Genomic DNA, 23,072 nt, shown 5'->3' with positions numbered 1-23,072 from the left:
TCTCAAGAACTAATGCTACTCAGTTGAACATAGTAGCTACCTAGAGGACTGTGTTAAGAAGGATCCTGAGGCCAAATCTGAGATGAGCAGGAAATGATTCCAAGATGAATTAGTGATACACAGGACCAAAGAGTGGCAGCACATGAGCTATTTATCTGCCAAACCCAGGGTGGTCATTTGCATGGGCTTCAGAGTGAGATCTGAGTTCAAATGTGACCTCAGCTACCTGGTCCTAGGCTAGTGTTTAACCTCCTTAAATTAACATTTCCTCACCTATTAAAACAGTGAAAATACCATACCACCCCAGAGTATCAATGTTCCCATGAAACTTTTGCAAAGCACTTACCATAATGTATATGGCACATAGTAAATGCCCAACAAACAGGACTTCTTATGATATTAGTTCTTCAGCTCTAAAGTCAGTTCTCAAATGTAAATGCCCTGACATATGCTCATCTGACACGAAGGTTTGTTTACGTTGATTCCCACCCTTGTTTCAGATCAATAAGCCCTGGGCTCGTGTGTAGGAGGCTCTTAGTAACATTCAGTTGGTGATAAATGCTAAATACAGCATTTCTTCCCCGCAGACTCTTCGCCAACAGCACATTCTGCACAGGCAGGCCATGGGGATTCTGAGTGGTTCCAGACTAAGTTCTCAGCCTTCTCTAAAAATAAGTTCACAGACTGAGTCACCCCTTTATTCCCAGGCTCCTCTGGAAGTTGAACAGGATGTCACAATGTCCAGAAATAGCCCTCACATTCCAACCCCAAATTGGCTTCCATCGCCTCTAAGGCTTTCAGCTGAAGTTAGTTAAGGTGCTGCTTCTGGGGTTCAGTATAAGGAGAATGATCTTAGCGATGTTAAAAGCTAAAGTTGATCCTTGCACGGAAGGACCAGAGAGGCCACCTCAGAAGCCCTAAGGAATGTAGCTGCACTGGCAGTGATGGGACCCTGGGTGGGCGCTCAGGGACCTAGAGCGGCTCCCTGCCTCATCTTGTCACCAGAGCAGTTTCTGATAAACCACGGGCCTGCAGTGGCTCCTGCCACCCAGGGGACCAAGTCCTGGCACAGCTGGCATCTGTGACCCAGCACCCCCTACCCTTCTAGCCTCATTTCTCAGCAACACCCAACTCCAAGTGGTTCCCTGACACTGCTCTGCTCCTTCCCAGCCCGGTGCCTTTGCCCCTGCTGCTCTTTTGGCCTAAAACTTGGAACAAAGAATACTCTCACCCTGGCCACCCTCCTCAGTCCTAGGCTACTTTCTGCCCCCTTGAGGAGGCAGAAGGGTCCGGGACTGGGCCCTTGAGTGGGGCAAGGGGATCAGTGAGCCTTTGAAACTCAGGGTGCATGGACTACACTGTGGGGAACCAGAGGAGAATGGAGGCTGACAGGGCGGGTGTGTGGGAGGTAACAGGGAGAACTAGCTCAGGGACACAGGTGATGTAGCCCTGCATGAGCACAAACGAATTACTTAGCTGAGCTTCTGTTTTCTCCTAAGTGAAATGCAGAAAATAATACTTGTTCTGCTCATTGATGCCCCAGGAAGATAATGGAAGTGAAAGAATTCTGAGAACTCTGAAAGAGCCATGAGCCCACCGGGAATGCTTTGTTCATTATTAACGGTGAGTAGGTGGACCACACAGTCAGCCCGGCTGCGGCTGAGTGGACGTTCTGAGCTCCTGTGACACAGCTTTTCCTCTCTTTTTAACTGGCTTTCAGGGGTAGGGGCTGTTTAAGCTTTCTTATCACACCTTAGTATGAAATGCTGCTCTGGGACTTTCCAGATAAAAGGCTTTGACTGCAGGCAGAGGGTTGTGGGATACTGAGGGTCATGGGTGCTAAAAGGAAGTTGAGTGTGAAAATAGGGCAGAGGTTTGAGGCATTAATGGCAAATGGCACCCACTACTTATGAGTCTCTGGGCCATTTCTCTTGGACACAATTTTTACTGCCATAGCTGGAACCAAATAGGGTGCAAATGGCCATGGCCGTGAGATACAGGTACCAGGGGCAGATTGCAGAGATCCTGTTATGGGCTGAATTATGTGCCTCTAAACAAGAGAGATTGAAGTCCTAATCCCCAGGACCTCAGGACATTACATTATTTGGAGACAGGGTCTTTAGACAGGTAATGAAATCAAAATTATGTCATTAGGGCTCCCTAACCCAATATGACTGGTGTATTTATAAAAAGAGAGAATTTGGACACAGAGACATACACACACAGAGAAGATGGTGTGAAGAGACCCAGGGGGAAGATGTCCATCTACAAGTCAAGGAGAGAGTCCCGGAGCAGATCCTTCCTCACAACCCTCAGAAAAAAACCAATTCGGCTGACACCCTGATCTCGGACTTCTAGCCTCCAGAACTGACACAATACATTTCTGTTATTCAAGCCACCCAGTGTGGCATTCTGTTATGACAGCCCGAGGAAACTAGTAGAGCCTTTATAATAATCCAGGGGAAAAGAACTGGGGAAGCCACAAGAAGCAGCTGGTCGATGTGCTCTCACATCAATGTTTCTCACCTTCTCCCTTCCTCTCTCTCTAAAAATCAATAAACTATTCTAAAAAAATTTTAATTACATTTTTTAAAATGCCTTCAAGACCTAAAGGAATGAATCCCCATGGATTCCCTAAGGAATCCCTAAAGATGAAAGCGAACACTTAAAGCAATGAATCTCTAATGCTGAAGTATGGGAAATATGTTTGGTCACACCCTTATGTTTTACTACATTAGCAGTTCTCAAAGGGTTTACTTTGTCCCCTGGGAACATTTAGCAATATCTGGAGGCATTTCTGATTGTCATGAAGGGGTACAGGGGATGCTACTGGCATCTACTGGATAGAGACCTGAGATATTGCTGAACATCTATCACACAATGCACAGGACAGCCTCTTGTGGCAAAGAATGATCTGGTCTAAAATGTCAACGGTGCCACAGTTAAGAAACTGCATGACCTGGTCAGCTTCCTGTTCTCCAAGGAGCTTCTCAGAAGTAGTCCAGGTAGAGAATACGAGGGTCAAGTGTATATAAAACCAGAAGGGTAAAGCCAGCCATTTGCAGAGTGAGCAGCCACGAGTGTCCACGCTGCTGTGCAGCCCAAGCACTGTATTCATCATTTTTTTAACCTGATTTCACAATTATGGCTCTGCTCTGTTCCACAACCTTGGGCAATTTGAAAATATTTACTAAAGCACCAAAGTCCAATTGTAAATTTCCAGGAAGACAAGAATCAAAATTGCAGCTGGCCCTTTTGAACAAGAAAGGGAATGGGGGCAGAAAGGAAACACTGGATGATTCAGAGGCCAGCACGGACTCTGCCACCACAGGCCACCAGCAGCTTGTACCTGAGGCCACGTCATTTGCAAATAAAGGCACTGGCCCTATGGGCTGCATGAGGTCACTGACCCTTGGAGAAGGGCTAACTGGTGACGAATGACGAGGTGGCCGGTCAGCCGCTCTTCACCGGCTTCCTGCTCAGACTCAGTGTGTGGGGTGTCCTCTGACTCCCACTCTGACTCTCCATCCTCAAAGTCCTCAGGGGAGCAGAAGGAGTGATTGTTCTGGCAATTTCTGGGGGGAAAGTACAATAATCTGGAGAATCAGTGGTGCTTGTCCTCTACCCTCTCAGTCCCTGTCAACAGAAAAAATGCTTTTGAATGTAATGACTCATGTTTAGATGGGCCAAGCCATTACATCTAAGAGATCAGAGTTGCTGGTTTTCTAAAAACAACCTTCAGTTGGCTTAGAGAAGAAGGCTATTCTACAAGAAAATTCTACAGCAGCAAAACTCCCACTCGAGTTCTTTAGTAAACACAAGCTTCTCATCGTGGCAGCCCTGGAAACTGAAAAGATTGTCTGAGATGTCTTATTGTTTTGACTGCCAGCAAGGAGACAACAGTTATTTCTTTAGCTAACAGACTCCTAGAGCCTCAGTGGCAAGTAAAACCATAGGAGATATGCTACCCAGAGCAAAGGTTGGCAAAGTTTTTCTATAAAGGGTCAAATAGTCAATATTTTAGGCTTTGCAGGCCATATGGTCTCTATTGGAACTACCCAACTCTGCCACGAAGCACGAAGTCAGCCACAGACAACATAGAAATGAAGGGGAATGGCTGTGTTCCAATAAAACTTTATTTGTGGACACTGAAATCTGAATTTCATATCATTTCCACATGTCATAAAATAGCCTTAAAATTTTTTTCCCAACCCTTATAGATGTAACAACCATTCATTGCTCATGGGCAATTGTTTGCCGGCCCTTGGTCTACACAGCAAATTGGAATTTCCGTTCATTCTTAATTCTGAAACTGCCATATAATATTGATTTTCCTTCTTGTCTCCTTGTGGTTCTGAGAGCACACCAGTAAAATTGATCAACTTAAAAACAAACAAACAAGACAATTAAGTCAACCACCACAGCACTCACTACCAAAATGCCCAGGCTGGGGATGGCCTGGTTGTAACTAGTGTGACTCGCAAGGCCCCATCTTGCTCCCTGTAGTGTAAGATATACGGCTTGCTGAAGGCTAGCATTCCAGTGGTATTTTTAAACTCACCCAGTGTGAACAATCTCCTTGTTTAGTCTTTGCAGTTTTATATTATCCCAAGGTTGAGCCAAGGGAAGGGGGTGGCGGGTGGCTGGGAAATGTACCAATTTCTGAAATCCAGTTGTATTCCTCCCTCGAACATGCATTTCTTCTTCTCCAGAAAGGATATGTCTAACGGTCACAAAACATTTCTTGAAAACACATTAAAGTATCGGGGAGGCACTCTAACCTCCCAATACATGTCCTGTCTTCCTACAAACACATCAAAACTTAAACTGAGTATTTTCACACTTGCCATGGAAGAGTGAAGCACAGGCCTGGAAAAGTGGGTTCTGAACGCAGCTGTGAATGCAGAATGGCTGGGAAGGGGATGAGCTTCCAGAGAAAATACAGGACATCCAGTTTAATCTGAATTTCAGATAAATGACAAATAATTTTTTAGTATAAAAGTCTGTCCTATGAAACAACTGGCATCCTCCTATTTTTAATTATTAAACGTGATGATCCTGGTAGAGAATAGTGAAAAAAAAGGAGCCAGGCTGGAGCAGAGGATATTTAGTGGGGAAAAGCAAGAATTTGTTATAGGTATGGGGGGGGTACTCATTATGAAACAGTCATCCACCAAAGACTGCGAACCCCAGTTTCCTGTTCTGGTTCACCCTCCCACCCCTAACTGTCTTCAGAATCCTTGAAGTCTGGGTGCAAGGTGGGGCCAACCAGAAGGACTTACGTTCCAGTGTTTGACACAATTTAAAACACAGCGAGCGCTTCCTCGGGGGTTCCAAGGGTGGAGGGTACTGCTCCGTGTAGTGACTGTGCTGGTGGTCACACAAATCCACATGTGTTAAAATTCACAGACGTGCATATCAAAAAGGTCACTTTTGCTCTATGTTAATGTTTGAGTGCTTTCAGCTGTTAGTTCTTACAGAGAATTCACCAGTTCATCCAGCATGCTGGGTAAGAAACTGACTGGAGCAGTCGCCCTGACTCTCATCCGAGACCATGGTTTTCTAACAGGGTCCCATCCCCATCCCAAAGGGCGCTCCATGGGCCTCCGGTGGGCCCGTCCCACCAATGCGCCCAACGTGCCCAAGCATAGCGCCACCTCACTTAGCCTCAAGCTGAAACGCTACCACCCCGCCACCCCGAGCACCACTGGCTTTACAATTAAATTTCAGAAATGCTGTGAGAGGCAGACGTGGGAAACTGGTGGCTCAGGGTGGGGGCTGGGCTGGGGGCTGGCGGTAAGGGGAAGGAATCCTGCCCACGCTGTGTTAAAATCTCATGATATTCGGTTTGGCCCACACAGTGTTTAAAACATTGTGAACATTTAAACATCAGCCGACTTCCTTCAAAAGACAGGTTTCTGGTTGTTCTGAAAAAGGAAGATGCTGGGCTTGTGTTCCCACAGAGGACCAGTCAGCTGGAGCCGAGTGCTGACTGTCCCCTGAGGAGCCCGTCCTCTCCTGGTCACCACGGTCCCCAAAGCTCAGCTGCTAAATCAACCTGGCAGGCGTGCCCATCTGGTTTCTAACGCCTAATATAAGGTGTTGAGCAGGTGCCTGGCGCGTGGGAAGCTCTCAGGAACTGGGGGGCCCTTCTCCACCCCCTTTACAAGGAGCCACAGGACGGGTCCCGTCCTTCGCTCGCTTTCTGAGCTCTGATGTGCCCGTCTGCCTACTGGGCGCTGTCTCGCGGCTGCCTCTCCACCGCTAGGCCATTCCGCTTCCAGCTCTTCTCCGGACCCAGGCTGAGAGCAGGTGGAAGGCTGGACTCGCCCAGAGGAAGGAGCAGTCACGTATCAACACAGAGAGGGGATGGGCTCTTCACTGACCTACAGTGTGTGTTGCTTGTTTGGAGGTGTTTCAGTATTTCCTTTCAGGGCCACCCATGTCACCTGTGAGCTTTAAGGGCTTTTTATTGTTTAATTGATCATTTTTCTAGCTTTACTGAGATATGGTTTACAAAAATTGTATATATTTAAGGTGTACAACATGATGTCTTGATATACATATATATTATGAAATGATTATCCCAGTCAAGCTAATCAACATATCCATCACCTCAAATAGTTACCATTTCTTTGTGTGTCACAAGAACACTTGAGATCTACTCTCTCAACTAATTTCCAGTATGTAATACATTATTATTTACTATAGTCATCATGCTGTGTGCTAGGTCTCCAGAACGTATTAATCTTATAACTGAGAGTTGTATCCTTTGCTCAATAGCTCTCCTCACCCCCCACCCCTGAGCCTCGGGCAACCACCATTCCACACTGTGTTACTGTGAACTGGACTTCTTTCTGGATTCCACATGTAAGTGAGATCATATGGTATTTGTCTTTCTGAGTCTGGCTTATTTTACTTAGCGTAACGTCTGCAAGGTAGATTCATGCTGTCACAAATGGCATATTTCCTCCTTTTTAGCGCTAAATAATATTCCATTGTAGGTATATATCACATCTTCTTTACCCATTCACCTGTCAATGGACATTTAGGGTTTTCCATATCTTAGCTACTGTGAACATAGGAGTGTAGACATCTCTCTGAGAGATTTTATTTCCTTTGGATATATACCCAGGACTAAGACTGCTGGATCATATGCTAGTTCTTTTTTTAACATCTTGAAGGACCTCCATATTGTTTCCCACTTTTCAGATGTTATATGCCTTACAGTTTTACTGGGGCAAGGACATTTTCCAACTACTTCCCATCCCATTATAGGCAGCAAGTATTACCAGCCCAAGTTAACAAGTCAGGCCACAAAAACTCAGGTAAGGAGTTAATATGCTAAATATACAAGGAACTCACACAATTTAACACCAAAAAACCCCCCAAAATCCGATTTAAACATGGACAGAGGACCTGAACAGACATTCCTCCAAAGAGCACATACACATGGCAAACAGACATATGAAAAGTTGCTCAATGTCACAAATCATCAGAGAAATGAAATTAAAACCACAATGAGATATCACTTCACACCTGTCAGAATGGCTATCATCAATAAATCAACAACAAAAATGCAGGTGTTGGCAAGGATGTGGGGAAAGGGAACCCTCATGCACCGTTAGTGGGAATGCAGACTGGTGCAGACACTGTGGAATGGAATTGCCTTGTGACCCAGTGATTCCACTTCTGGGTATTTATCTGAAGAAATTCAAAACACTAATTCAAAAAGATATATGCACCCCTATGTTCATTGCAGCATTATTTACCATAGCCCAGATAGAGAAGCAACCTAAGTGGCCATCAATAGACAAATGGATAAAGAAGACGTGGGACATACATATGTAATAGATTATTACTCAGCCTTAAGAAAATAAAATCTTACCATTTGTGACAATATGGATGGACCTAGAGGGTATTAAGCTAAGTGAAATAAGTCAGACGGAGAAAGACAAATACCATATGATTTCACTTATATGTGGAATCTAAAGAACAAAATAAACAAACAGAAACAAACTCATAGCTACAGAGAACAAATTGGGGGTCACCAGGTGGGAGGAGGACTCGGGGGCTGGGTGAAAAAAGCGAAAGGGTTAAGAAGCAGAAATTGCCAATTATTAATATAATCATGGGAATGTAAAGTACAGCATAGGGGATATGATGCCAGGTGGGTACTAGGTTTATTGAGGGGGTCACTTCGTAAGGTTTATAAATATCTAATCACTACGTCATACACCTGAATCTAATAAATGTGCTTTGTAACTGAAAAAAAAAAGAAGTAAAGGAAGGAAGAGCCAGAGTCGTTAGTGTAGTGTTTTCCAGTTTTAGCAGAGGGGAGAGAAAAAAACTAAAGACTAAAAGGTTAACAACAACACTGGATAAAATCTTAATATTCCTTTAAATATTAGCTTTTAAGATTTTAAAAGATTTAATTTCAAGGGATCGTAGCAACATCCAAAGAATAGCAATAAAATAAATTAAAAAAAAATTTTTTTTAAAGACCAACCAGGAGCCTGGGGGAAGCCACTGGATTGATTCCATGCCTCTCAGCTAAGAGACACCTGTGCTGGACCCCAGCCTATCTCTCATGTCACAGTGGGACATGCACACTGTCACAGCAGCCCAAATCCGGAAGCCCCGGGGGGTATTCGTTGGCCTCAGGGTTGTTGGCATTATCACTCAAACTCAGAGAAAGAAGATCGATCCTGCCTACCACCAAAGGGGTTAAATTTTCAAGCATGTTTTTTGCTTAAGAAGAACATTTTTTATAACCCTCAAAGTTTTAAGTTTCAGCCCTGAATTTAAAAATAAAGTGAATACTCAGATGACTGGTTATAATTTAGAAGGGGGGGATCCCACCCACCTAGAATGTAAGTAAACCCGTTTAATTCAGCAAAAAAGTGAGGGCAGGTTTTACAAATGCCTTGAAGACATTTGGTAGTGCACAGACTGTCAAGAGCCCAGAAGCCCGCAGGTAATGACATAGGCCGACCGAGGGGAAAGGATGGGCAGGAAGACGTGTCCTGACATCGGGCCCACCGCCCTGTCACCTCGGAGGAGCCTATGGCTTTTCTTTCCCCTTCCATCTTAGGCAAGGGAAAGGTACCAGGTCGCTATTCCTCTCTTCTAGCTAAGTTCATATGATGCTGTAGAAAAACTGATACTAGAGTCAAAGACTAACCCCAAAGTATTTTTAATATATGTTCAGGCTTTATGGAAATAGGGTATAGGCTTGTCTGTGTGTGTGTGTGTATTTAATAATCTCCTTTTGAAGATTTTAATTCAACATGAGACTAATGAAAAAGACTGACATAGTAATTAACCAAGGGCACATGTAGCTCCAACACGCACCACCCCACACAAGCCTCCACTCTTGCTGGCATTTCCCGTCAGAAATAGGTCTCAGCTGTGCGGGACTCGCCCAACCCCACCGCCCTCCTGCGTGAACTTTCCTCTGTGAAGTGCCCCACACTGTGCGGCCATGGCCCACAGTCCATCTATGTTTTCCTTTCTTTTTTTGTTAATTTTCACCTGAGGATATTTTTTTCCATTGATTTTTAGAGAGAGTGAAAGGGAAAAAGGGGGAGAGAGAGAGAAACATCAATGTGAGAGAGACACGTCCACTGGTTGCCTCCCACACACACCCTGACTGGGCCGAGGATCGAACCTGGGACCCAAGGACATGCCCTTGACTGGGAGTCAAACCTGCGACCCCTTGGCCGGAGGACAGACTCTCTAACCACTGAACCAAACCAGCCAGGGTCACCCATGTTTTCGTGGGCCTCACCTTGCACAGTGCGGCCTCTGTGCTATGTGTTTTAAGACAGAGAAGAGTCTGGGGGAGGCTGAATCCTTCTGAAAATGAAGAGTTGGCTCAAACAATGGATGCTACAAAACAGGGCGAGGGTGGCCCCTAGGATGTCTTTGCAGGAATAAACTCCCCTTTGGTATGCCAATGACAAGCCATGCTGGTGTGCGCCCAGGCTGGCTTGGGAGAATCAGCGGCCGTCGTTAACTGAACAACCCGCGGCTGCTGCTCAGCCCCGCACCCTGCCCACGGGACGGGCGTCTGCAGGCTGCAGAGCCTGCCACAGGCTTCACTGGCTCACCTGCCAGGGGCTTCTCCATCTACGGCGTCGTAATAAGCGTGTGTCTCTCGCAGAAGGACTCCCACTGTCCTGCGGGGTATCTGCTCTACCGCGTGGCTTCCCGTCTCAGGGAGGTGCCCGCCCCCTAGCGCCTCCCCAAGTGCATTTTGCTGCCCACAGTTTTGATCAGCCAATCCCAGGCACACCCTTCAAACAGGTATCTTTAAGTGACCAACAGACAGAAAAATTACTTTCTTTAAATAGATTAAAGCCAGTGCCCAAGACAAACCAGGACCTCCTTTTGATGTGAGAGGAACACAAGTCCACTCTCACACTGAGCTATGTTTAAGCTCTCACCAAGTAAGACTGAATTTGGACTTTTATTCCTTGTTACCGCTTCAAAATATGCACACCTCACAAACTCCTGAGCATGTCACAGCAGGCATATAGCACTTATCAAGACCCAGGCCATGATCTCCCTTTGCCACGTGCCTTCTACCTCTTCACCAGAAGATCTCAAGGTGTAGCCCCAGAACAGCAGCTGGAGCTGGGAGCAGCACCCCTGGGCACTTGTTAGAAATGCAGATTCTCAGGCCCCACCCTATACAGAATGACCCAAACACTCTGGGAGTGGGGGCCAGCAATCTGTGTTTTAAAGAGCCCTCCAGGAGATCCTAATGCACTAAAGTTTGAGAATCATTGTGTTCCACCATTTCTGGCAAAAAGTCTATGCCCAATGGCAGTTGCTCCTATTATTAGACATTCCGAGCCCAGTTGGGTGTCCTTACATTGTCCATTACCTGACACTAATAAATCAAAATCACCTCACACATCCTGGGTGATACGTGATAGGCTCAGATTTGCATACCTTGTTCTTAAAAATTCTTTTATAATAACAGGAATTTCTCAATTCAAAGTACTAATTGCCTTTTAAATTTTTCTGTTAATTTTGAGACAGCAATCACCTACCCAGATGGAAGTATTCTTAGTTACAATGTTAGTGACTGCAAGGAGCTCACTTAATATCAAAAGATAGAGCAAATATGCACTATTTTTCCAAGGATCCAAATATTTGGACACCAAACTCACAAAGCTCTGGTGAAAATGCAACCTGACATTGTAACATTATGAAAGATCTAAGGGCAGTATCCTTAGGAAATCCAAATAAGTCAGGCGTAAGGAAAGCACATTGTAAAGTTCAAGCTCTACCTACATCTGGAGGTCACAAAAGGTCAACCTGTTGACTGAAAGGAATTTTGTTGTGCCCACAGTCTCACATGGTATAAATGAACTATCGAAACTGAGAGGTGACATCTGCCTTCCAGGTCCTCACAATTTCCTACTCGGTCTGTGTCATTCATTTATGTTACATGTTGGCCCCTGCAGCCTTTTGCATTTGCAACTCCTGCCCACTATAAACAATCCTTTTTATTGTTATTACTCTCCTATGCATTGGAAATGCCCAGCAGTTACTATATTCGTCTGAAATTTCCCAGCTTGGCAAAAATGTTGCAACAAATAGACTTCATCTTTAGCTCTTGGTGTCTACTTTCCGCTTAAAAGATGCATAAGTTATGATTTGTTGATTCACTTATTATAAATAGATCACTTTTGCTAGGTGTTTTCTGTATCCTTGCTCTAAGCATTTCCCATTAAATTCTCAAATAACCTTCACAGCAGTTCCATGAGGTGGGTAAGATCATTATGCCCATCTGACAGATGAGGAAACAGAGAGACAGCAGGTCACACAGATACTAATAGAACAGCCAGGACTTGAGCCAAGGATTTTGGGCACCAGAATCCATGCTCTTCAACTTGCACTGCCAGCCCAGGGGACCGCCGTCAATGCCCACTTACTGTTTCAGTCAATGTCACACCACATGATGAGTGACTCTTACTGCCAAGCAAGTTGATAACAAAAGGGATTAGTGATAAAATGTGAGTAGTTCAAAGGATCAACAGCAGGGGTCCCAGAAGGGTTGGGTAACCCCAAAGAAATGGAGAAGTGCCTCTACTGAGCCCTGGTTTTCCTCTAAATATTGACAGATCGTGACCCACCAGCCCCCTGGTTGGCTTTTTAATGATGACTGCTATACTTCTCAGGGCACTTGCCCAAAAAGCTGCTCTTTGGCCCAAGAAGCTAAAACCTGAATTACTCAGAAGTATAAAAAAAGTGGCTAGAGAGGTACATGACCCTTGTGAATGTTTGTGCAAGGCCTGCCTATACATCCTAGACACAGCAATGACTCCAAATGGGCCCAAAGTGTCAATTACCTGCCGGGTGGCCCTACAGGCTCAGCTGAGGTGGCCCCTTCCTCAGTACCAATGTCCTGAACAATCCTTTTTTTTGGGGAGGGGGGTGCTTAACTTGGAATTTTAGAAGCAGGGCATCATCTGTGTCTCCGAGATGGAAGATAACAGATAAGAGGCCAGCATCTTCAGTTCTCCAATCCTTTGCCAGCTGCCTGCCACCAACAGGGTTTACAAGGCATGTGAGGGGATAGTCCCTTTAATATCACCATTTTTGTTACTATAGGCTTGGGTTTAAGTCTCTTAACCCTCGGAGGGATCCCTGATCAGGGAAGCAGGGCTGGGCAGGATCTCATGCAAATCCCAGCCAGGACTTTTGCCAGGTTATGCAGGCCAACCTAAGAGGCCTGGGTGAAAAACAGGCTTACTGGCCTCCTTGGCCCCTAGTTCCACACTCCAACCCTGGTACTCAAGGCTTATCACTGCAAGGCAAGAAGAGGCAATGAGAGATGAATCCAAGGAAACACAAAAAGCGTTTTTCCGCAAAGTGCAGGGCACAGCCAGCCTAGCCACCCACCTACAAGCAGACCTTCTCAACAGAAAATGGGACCAGATGGAGCCAAAGGCCTACTAACTGCACCCTTGCTGCAAAAGTTTCAAGAGTAAGAAGGGCCCAAAGTGAGACCCCAAAAGGGACAAATTCCATAGAGATATCTCCAGGCCCACATACCCCCCAAGTTCCCCCTTTCTCCTCCCCCCAGCCCCCTAGGACTCTAGCTCAGAAGGATCCTATGGCAGCCCCAGCCCCTATTAGAGCACCCGTCCAAGGCTGGGTGTGCCACTAACACAAGGAATCGAGAGTCAGGAGAGCCTGGACCTACTACGATTCCTCCACATCTCACTGTGTGAGCCTGGATACCTCTGCATGCTCAACTGTAAAGAGGACATAGTGAGACGTGTACCGAACAGCTCAGAATTAAGGTAACATGTAGGTTTTTGTAAACTGTAAAGTGCTGTACAAATGCAAAAGGTCATTTTTATTATTCCACAGAGTGGGTTCTTATTAAATGACAAAATTCCCTAAAGACCAAGTGCAGATGAGATTGGCAATCCTTTTTCAGCTCATAGGAACACACTTGTGTTGGTCCCTGGTGCTGGCCCGAGGTCTTGTCCATGTGGCTCTGAGGACTTCTGCCCAAGACCAGCTCTGTAAAATTTAGTTATCTTCACACGTGCCCAAGGAAGACTCTCTTCCTCCTGGATGTGCAGACATCACAATATCTTCCCCCAGAGTTGGTTTCCATTGAGACGCAGCAGCTTCCTCCCGAAGGGAATGTTACTCATTCAATTGAAGCTTCCATCGGGTGTTTCCATGCACAGAAACTCAGCATGGAAGACTCTCAAAATGACGTGCACCTCCTGGTCTATCTCGGGCTTTCCCAGCTCGTCCATCTGCTTCTGCCTCACCGGCGCACCCCGAGGCTGCTGGAGACAGCTGCACAGAGAGCTCGTGGGAAAATCGTGAGATGCTGCTACCACCTTGGGGCAGTTCAGGATAAGAGTCAATATGGGGCTCCAGTGCCCTGCAGTGCGGGTTCAAATCCTGGCTTTGACACTTTCTATTAATGTTGGGCTCTTCATCTATAAAACATGGATAACCTAGTTCTTCCTACCTCATCAGCTTGTTATTAGGATTAAGTGACAGAGTGCGCGTTACAATGCACGTTGGTCTTATTACTGAGCTTGTACCGTTAGCTACTGACTTAACCTGTTCATGCTCTTGGCTTTTCCTTTCTCATAATAACTGTTCCAAATAAATAATAAAGAAACTAACAACAAACAAATAAGTAAATGCCTTCTGCTAACTGGGAAGGTTATAATGTTATTTTATATTTTATTTTACCCCAGCTTCAAGACCTGCTAATATGTCTCCTCTCTGGAGAAGTGTCTACAACTCCTCAAAGTCAATGTACATGCCCCACGCGTGCTCATTTGCATCGGTGCTCCTGGCACTCTACCGTCATTGTCTGTGCTTTTCTATTTCCCCCATTAGATTATTAACAATTTAGGGTTAAAAAAAAAAAAAAAAGCATGTCACCCAGTGCCCTGGTGAATAATGTCACTAAATGGCAATTGTATAATTAGTCCCTGGAATTATCACTCATTCATTCTGCCACAGAAGCATGTTGCTGTCTTCTAAAATCAGAGACGCTGAAGCATGCAACAGACTGACAGTATAGCAGAGGGAAGGGGGGCGGAGCAGGAAGAGATTAACCGGAGAACTTATATGCATACGTGCATAGCCCAGGGACACAGACTACAGTGTGGGGAAGGCCTGTGGCGGGAGTGGGAGGAGGGTGAAGGGGGTCATTGCGGGGGGTGAGGGGGATATCTGTAAAACTTTCAACAATAAAGATAAATTTAAATAAGTAAATAATAAAAGTACAGCTTTGGGAGTGTCCCTACAGATGAAAGGAGCACCTGGGAGCAGACACAGTGGTCAAAGATGGACTTTGTGCTGTTTTTGGCAGGAAATAGAATGAGGTTCATCTTTGCTCATTGATTGGTCTCTGGACTCAACTGGAAGGGTCAGTTAAAGAGCCATAGTTTCTGGGTACTTCGTTCCCTTCACATGATCAGATGACAGGTATCCTGGGTCATAAGACCTCTCAGAACTTCTGTGTGCAAAGGGTAAAATCTTCCCTCTGGAGGTTGAAACTTGGGGACACTGACTTTTTTTCCAGGGGAAGCATCTGCAAGTGCAAGTTGAATGAATCAAGTGATGTCCTTGCGCCTGTGTCTGAAGCAGCTAGAGGGTGACACTGGGCAGAGCCCTGGGCTTCAGTGAGTGAAAGAAAAGGATAGGGGTCTATTCAGACTCTTTCCCCTTCAGACAGGTTGCCTCTGACCCCCACAGGGCAAGGCAACAGTGCATACAGGAATGGGGGGCTCGGCCTCAACACCGTCCAATGGCAACTGTATGCCAGGTACCTCACCTCCTACACCATATCTAAATCTTACAGTCGGTCCATGAGGTAGAATTCAAGGGGCCATTTTATAGATGAAGGAACTGAGGCCCAGACTAAAGACTGCCGAGACCCTGCTGAGTGGAATCCCAGTCTGCCTGCTCTGCCTCTTGAGAGGAGCCCAAGTCAGTGAAGAGGTGGGGACTGGTCCTCGACCTTGTCCTCCCCCACATTTCTAGAGACTTCAGGAGTGCTGGGCTCTGAGGACAGGCTTGTGAGTGCCTCCGGGACCCCTAAAAACTTTAAGAAGGTGGCAGAGAGAGGCAAGGTTTGCTGAATTTGGAGAGTGTGCGCTAACCCAAAGCACAACATAGAGTGAATTACTGATGTGGTCACAAGTCCCCCGCTCCCACTCCTCCTCTTTCTCCCCCCCCCCCTCTCTCACACACACACACACACACACACACAGTGCTTTCACTGTTAGAAAACCTGCACTGACAACATATATATTCATTGAGGCTGATACGTTCAAGTGAATCCTCAACACCTTCCCAGGGACATTGGACAAACTCAATTCCACAACAAAATAAGCGCGAGTATTTGTGTTTGTTCCTCTCACACACTCAAGAGAATTCTAAAAGACTGTCTAGATCTTTCTTGAAACACCACTTGGCCCCTGCTGGGATTACCCAACCCCACTTGGAAAGGGGCGGCCCCAGTGTTAGCTGCTACTGGCTCCCTGTTCAGAAAGCAGGTCCTTTCATGAAGCTCAGCTGTTCCTCGGGCATCCAGCAAGGCTGGTCGTGCAAAGGCAGAAACTGTGACAACTGTTGGAAACCTTCAGCAGCAGCCTGTGGCAGCAACTGAACTGTCTCTGGAGCAACCACTTCATGGACGGTTAAAGCAGCCTATTATTCAGTTTACATAAAACACCCACCAGCTCCATGGCACCAATAACTGAATATCTCCATTCTTATTGAGCTCACGACACACTGGCCACACTGCCTGGCCACTAACTTCAGAAACCACAAACTTCATTAACCATCAAAATACACATGCACAAAGGGAACAGGAAAGAAAAGAAAAAACAGCCCTGTTGAGTTCTGAGGACCAGAACTCAAAGATCGCTCAATAGGCAAACCACAGTATTTCAACACTGCCAACAAACTCTCTACGACAGTTAAGATTTGGAGAGTTTGATAAAGAGGGTCTCAGAGCCACAGAGACCCGATCAAATGCTTCTTTAAAAAAGAAGAGCCTGTGTGCCTTTTCCCCAATGAAGAACCTGTCCAAAGGATTTTTAAAACACTTTACTATGCTTTGCTTCCAAACCATTACACACTATTTCTCCAATAAATTTATATGTGTTTCCAGGGAACTCCTGGACCAAAAAAAAAACAACACAAAAAAAACTACTTAAGTAGAAAAATGTCTGGAGATTCCTGTATGCCAATATGTTAACAGACCTTCTCTTTTAATTGTTATTATTTCATATAGCAGCAGTAATCATTCCCTCATCTGCAAAGGAAATATATAATCCAGCTGTGGTGGCTCCAGTAAAAATACCACATCTGTGGATCATTGGCAACACTGCGGAAGCTTGCTCAAGTTCTCTCTTTCTCTCTCTCCCCCCCCCCCTTTTTTTTTTTTTTACCAAAATACACATGGGTACACTTTTCTGAAAGTGCACATAAAATTTGCCAAAACCGGTGGCTCCTTTGTATGCTAAAAATAGGTTTTTAGATGATCCACACCCATAAGAAAGAGGTCCTCTTGGAGATTATTTCCAGGACCCAGATGTCAGGAGAAATCCCCAAGCCCCTCCAGGGTGGCGGCTTGCGCCAGTGCCCTTGTCAATATCACGGAGACCGGGGAAATGAACACTCCCGGCTGGCTCCAGGGAGGAGGCTGCGCCGCGTGGCTGGCAGCGGAGCTCGCTGCTGCTTTTCCACTTAGCAGAGAAACGTTTCCGCAGAGAGCACGGCAGCCACGTTCCGGTCACTGATCCCCGGCTCTCCAGCGTATGAAGTCAGAGATATCACTGAGCACCCGGTGATAATATTCCAGGAATCACCGCCCCCCCACCCCGGTCCCTGAACCCCTCCAACCAAGCGTCTGTTCAGTCTTTCCTCAAAGCCCAGTAGCAAGCATCTTATTTCTAAGCCAATTTTCCACATTCAAATCCCCAGCCCAACTCGCGTCTGGGGGTTTCTACCTACAGACTTGCAGAAGAAAGCAGCATAGCTGAGCCCTGACAGACTTTCATCCGCCCCCCCCCCCCCCCCAAACACATGCCCCGCGGCTACTGTGCTGGAATGTCCATGGCCCAAAACACCCCAGGTCCCCTGGCATCCCAGACAATAGAGCAAGAAAATAAAATGAAAGTGGACTTACGGCTATGGCTTGCAGCCTTTCCTTGTGCAATTCTGCCTCTGCCATCCTGGAGAAGGGCACACAGGGAGGGGAAGGAAGAAAGAAACACAAACACACGCTGTAGTCACTCAAGGAAATTGATGGGCACCCCGGGGAGCTTTGCTAGAACCCCGGGAGAGACGAGGGGCGGCCGGGATCCGCTCGGGGGCTGCGGGCAGAGCTGTGCGCGCCTGGCTCGCCCGGCTGGCTGGCCCGGGCTCAGCCTCTGCCCCCGCCCGCCGGCCGCCTGGCTGCGCCCCAGCGCCGCCGCTCACTGCATCGCCCCGCACCGCCGCCGGCCGCGCTAGTCCCGGACGTGGGCCGCCGGCCGCCGCCGGGAGGGCGCGCTCGCCCCGCGCTCACTCCCCGCCCTGACGTCTCAGCACCTCGCTCCGCCCCTGGGGTGTGCGGGACCCACGGCCGTGGCCCCCCGCGGCTCTAGGCACCGTGGGGCTGTCACCGCGGGGTGGTAGTGGGGGGTCCCCAAGGCGCAGGCCGGCAGCGCGCGGGCGGGCGGGCGGGCACCTGGGGCGCGGGCGCGCAGCGAGCAGCTAGGGCGCACGGCCGGCGTGCCTGGGTGGGTGGCACGCGCTCCCTAGGGCCAGAGCAGGACGAGGGGGCGCCTCAGGAGAGCAGATGCCAGTCAAGGGGGCCTCTGGTAAAAAGGGAGGCCTGAGTACGCGCCCTTGCGGTCCAGCTGTGGCCACCGGGTGTTCTAGCCGCCTTCTAGCTCGTGCCAGACGCTTGGGCTCCACCAGGGGACATTTCCAATAGGGAAGGGCCGCCTCGCCCACATGCCTTAGATGGCCGGTCCTCAAACATCAAGGCCACCAGCCAAGCTATAGCTCAAAACAGGCCTCGGTGAGGCCAAATGTGTTTGTAAGTCCCGGGTGCTCAGCGAGGCTGCTCCAAACAACTTATTAGCTGTGAAATCTTGGCCAACTCACTGAACCACTCTGAACCTCAGGCTCCTCTTCAGAAAAATGGAGGATCCTAACAGCTACCCTCCCAAAGTTGTCGGTAATGAATGAATTAAAGTATTTAAAGGTGCTTTGTAAAGGGCAACCTGTTCTATCCTTACCCTGTGACATTCTGGGCTGAAATTCTTTGAGGGTCTTTACTTCAATACAGTCTCTGAAAAGGAAAAGTAGGCTCTGGTCACTAAAATACTTCACCTCTTCATTACTGAAACAGAAGGCAGTGCTAGATGTCACAAAAGTGCATCTTTTGTGACAGGCCCTGGGCAGGATATGAGAGATGGACAAGATCAGTCCAAAAAGAAATAAATGCTAAAAAAAAATAAATAAAATGCTTCTTAACATTTAGGAGAGACCTGCTAGAATCCCCAACATTCATAAGCAAATTTTCCTCCAAGAAAATGAAATAAACACCAAAAAAACCAATGTGTCCTTTTTAGATCCTTGATGCTTTTCTAAACGCAGGACTTAAGAAGGCATTTTAAAAGGTATGCACATCAAATTTCCCCTAATCTCCTCTTTTCTGGGCAAATTCTTACAACTCAACTAAATGGCCTTTTCAACTTTCACGGAGGTTTCACCTATCATTTGATGATCCATTACTACCCGGCCCGGAGACTGAAGCAGCCACCCAAACAGTTTTGCTGACTGATTGTTTTCCCCTCCTTTTCACAGCATGTGTGGGTGCAGCTGTTTGTGTCATAAAGCCGAGCCAATGCCAGATTCAACGATCCCACTCCAACATAGCCAAACTTCTACTTCTGGCTAAGACCTACCAGTGTCTTCAAACCGCTCATTTTCTCTTCACTTCCCTCACCAGCTCCAAGTCCTCTGAGGGTGTTCGCTCACACACAAAGAAAACCGTTATTACTTCAGGACAGTGACCGCGTACCCAACAAGAGTAGAAAGTAACAAGTTGAGGAAAGTGCAGCCAGAGAGGTGGACAGGCTCAGCCAACGTCCTAGGGCTGGGATTGAAACTCAGATCAGACACTGCAGAGCCCATGTTCTCAACGCTCGGAGGAGCACAACAGTGGGGATGGACTTAGTGTTAAAAGTGGTTTAATCGATAAATTTTATGTTATGTATATTTTCACAATAACTTGTTAAAAAGGAGTCATGGAAGAGGAGATGGGGTAGGAGAAGAGCCTGGGCACCCTTTAAAAGAAAGACCTGAACCTCAGGATAGAAGAATGAGGATTGGTGACACATATCTGGGTGCCATTTACTTTGAGGATAAAGTAATGGCCAGAAGGAGATAACAGAACAAGAAGAGGAGAGAGCCCAGCTGAAGAGGCCGAGAATGTACCATCTGAGAAGTAGAAGGAAAAATTAGGAGGGTTGTTTTTATCAGAACTCACAACAGGAGGAAAGGGGTTTTTAATAGGGTCAGATGCTTCTGAGAGGTCAAGGACACAAACTATGAGGAGGCCATTGGCTTGGCCATCAGGAAGCCATGGGTGGCCCTGGAAGAGCAGTGTGTGTCTGGAGGATGAACCTGGAAGTAGTTACAGAGAGGAGAACGGGTGGAAGGTGGGGAGGAGGCATCCTTGAGTACAAACTAATCCTTTTAAATCTTTGGATGTGAAGGGTGAAGGGGTGGGGGGGGCCAGGGGGACAGGAAGGTGGACTATGGGAAGCAGGGTCAAGTTGAAAGTTGTTAGATCAGGTGAGACTTGAAGTCCCAAAGGGAATTAGGCATCATGGAAATGAGGTCAAAGACGAAGTCAAAGGGAAGATAAGTGTTAGGTCTCAGATTAGACCAAAGAGCATTCAAGTGAGCACTGGTGGCCAGTTTAGCCTTAGAAAGAAGAGCTAACAAAGGAGGGTAGAGTGGGTAAAAACAGAAGAAATTTTAAGTTGAAAAAGAGAGAAGTTGGTAGCGAGGGAGTGTGCATTAGATGGCCTAGTTTTCCCAGCTGATGGAAGGGTCATTGGTTGAGACTGATGGCATAGCATTGGGTGAATTCAGAAAAATAGAAATGGTTTATAAAGAAGCTGTGGGAAATGGGAAAAAACTAAAAAATATGTTTGCCGACCAGAAGTATGCATCAGAATCTCCTGGAGCACATCCCTCTGAATACATGTATAGAATTAAATTTTTGTGAATGGGGTTAGATGGGTTTAGACCCATTGTATTAACTGAGTTTACTAGAAATAGACAAACGACTCATGACCAATTGTGTGTACTTCCTCAGTGGTTTTTAACCAGCTGAGACCCATGACATGCAGTGACTGTGTTTATTCAGTGTTGTGGGTTGTCAAAGCAGGTAAGGCAAAAAGTCAAAGGAGAGAAGAAATTCAGAGTGCTGGACCCGGGAGTTTCAGCCAGCTGGAAGTGTAGTGGACTCTTTCATAAATTTTGGCTGTCTAACTTGTGAATCCCTTTCCACCTTTGGGGAATTCCCATATTACGAGCCATAGCAAGAGTCAAGAGCCACATCTCATCATAGAAGCTGGGAAATGCCAGACACTTGCTTCCCCAGATCCCCTGGAACCTATGACATGGCATGCAGTCTGGGCTCAGTCAGGCATGTGCACCTGCCAAGGATCTGGAAGACACAGCATTAGATAATTCTTTAGATAGCCTTCCCAGCTATTCTGTGAGTTACTTTAATGCACTTTCAGTTCATGCCTTCTCTGATTCTATCCACTGGAATCAGTTTCTGTTGCTTGCAACTAAGAATCCTAAGTGAAACAGAGGCCTGTGCAGGTATGTGAAATGAATAGCTAATGCTTGGCCAAAGAGCATAGGGAAAATATTTTCTTCTCTGACAGCACTTCTTCTCTCAAATCTCTAATTTTAGCATTTTAAAATCATTGAACCCATTACAAACAGACGTTTATAGCCCAAAGTGTGACTTTTTTTTTTTTCCTGTAAACTTCTATTGTGTAAGCTATTCTATACCAGACATTAGGCTATGGCTTGGTATTACAAAGAATTCATAGTCCAGTGTTAATATCAATGGCTTTTTGCCCCTCACACATTTAAAACCTGGAAAGATCTATTACAATAGTGCATAATGCATGTAACAAATCCCTGGTTCTTGCTGGGACATTAAATTGTGTTGCATAAGCACTACCCGTATTGTGTAATGGTTTTTCTGATAGATGCTGCATTGCACAGCATTATATAGAGAATACAGAATGCTAGACTTGCAAAATAGATGTTTTATTAATAAAAATTTCAAAATCTATTTTAGGGTATGAGTCCTTTGGGAACCACAAACAATCACAGACAACAGGAGCTCTATAAACTGAGAGGGAGATAACTTGCTGAGGCCCATTGAGTGAGTAAAAGTTAGAGTCTTGTTGAGCAGCAACAAAGAGTGTAAAATTTCATAGTAACCTGACGCTTTCCTTTGACAAAGTAATTTTAAAAGGAATGCCAACGCCTCTAAAATGTTTTGTTTTGTATTAGCTCTCTTCTGCCTAGGATCTTGTAGAACATGTAGTCATTCAAAACATATGCGATGGCTGCAGAAAATCAAAAGGAGGGGAACAGTGCTTGGAACCCTTTTGGCCTCTGTGGTTGTGAACAATTTGGGGAAGTTCATGGGATTTCAAGTATGTGCTGTTTTTAATAATGAGATTCAAATGATGGATTCATATAGGGAGTGCCCATGGCACAAGGAGACAGAGAGAGAAGTTAGAGAACAGAACACCAGCGTGGGCGATAAACTAGGCTGGATGGCACGTAGGTGTATGTGGACTAGGGTCTTTGCATAGCAGATTCAACATGAGCAGCTGGGAATCTACCTAGAAATGAAAGTTAGTACTTCCCTGTGATGGCTTCCTTTCCTCTCCTTTAGCGTTGGCAGTGAAAGTGGACTGACTAGTGAGTCGTAGAGGAACTGAGGTGTTCTAAGGAGTATTGGGAATTATAGCTGGATGGGGAGGGGTCATTCTCCATTTACCTTGCTGGGACATTCAGATGGTCGTTCATAACAGTCTTTTTATTGACAAAAGTTTTGATTAGGATGTGGGCGGTGGGTGTGGGACAGAGAAACGCATGAGCTCTAAAGACAAGTCAGAATCCAGCCCTCAGACTCACCAATGGCACTCCCTTGAATTCTTTCAGAGTCATTTCCCTCATCTTTAATGGGGAGATAATATCTCTAACCTCACTGGGGTATTGCGATAAATCAGAATAACAGATATAAAATGCTTGAGAGTGGCCACGGTAGGTCATAATTACTCCACTCAATTATTGCTTCATTAAAAATATCATAGACCAAATTGAGTGACTTGATTTTATCTGCCCTTTTTTGTAGGCTTTTTTTTTTTTTTTTTTATGAACTTTCGGTATTCTTCAAGTTTTTCACATTAGTGGGTACTCCTCTCTTTTCATCTTTTAAAAGGGAGGATTCTACTCTA

At 46.1% G+C, this 23,072-nt stretch overlaps 1 protein-coding gene across 2 annotated transcripts in view; it reads right to left on the bottom strand.

The window, feature by feature from the left end:
- PALM2AKAP2 (PALM2 and AKAP2 fusion) overlaps positions 1 to 17,935 on the bottom strand; it is a 112,074-nt gene extending 94,139 nt beyond the window's left edge. For both annotated transcript variants that reach the window (XM_087822817.1, XM_087822818.1), the window contains exon 1: positions 17,702 to 17,935. In XM_087822817.1, coding sequence (XP_087678943.1) covers positions 17,702 to 17,746 — 45 coding nt within the window. In that variant the 5' untranslated portion in view covers positions 17,747 to 17,935. The remainder of the gene's footprint in view (positions 1 to 17,701) is intronic.
- Between the last annotated feature and the right edge of the window lie 5,137 nt (positions 17,936 to 23,072).

The sequence above is a fragment of the Miniopterus natalensis genome, chromosome 12 (genome assembly GCF_054644295.1).
Source record: "Miniopterus natalensis isolate mMinNat1 chromosome 12, mMinNat1.hap1, whole genome shotgun sequence".
NCBI classification, from domain to species: Eukaryota; Metazoa; Chordata; class Mammalia; order Chiroptera; family Miniopteridae; genus Miniopterus; species Miniopterus natalensis.
This window is presented reverse-complemented; position numbering and strand designations above follow the sequence as displayed.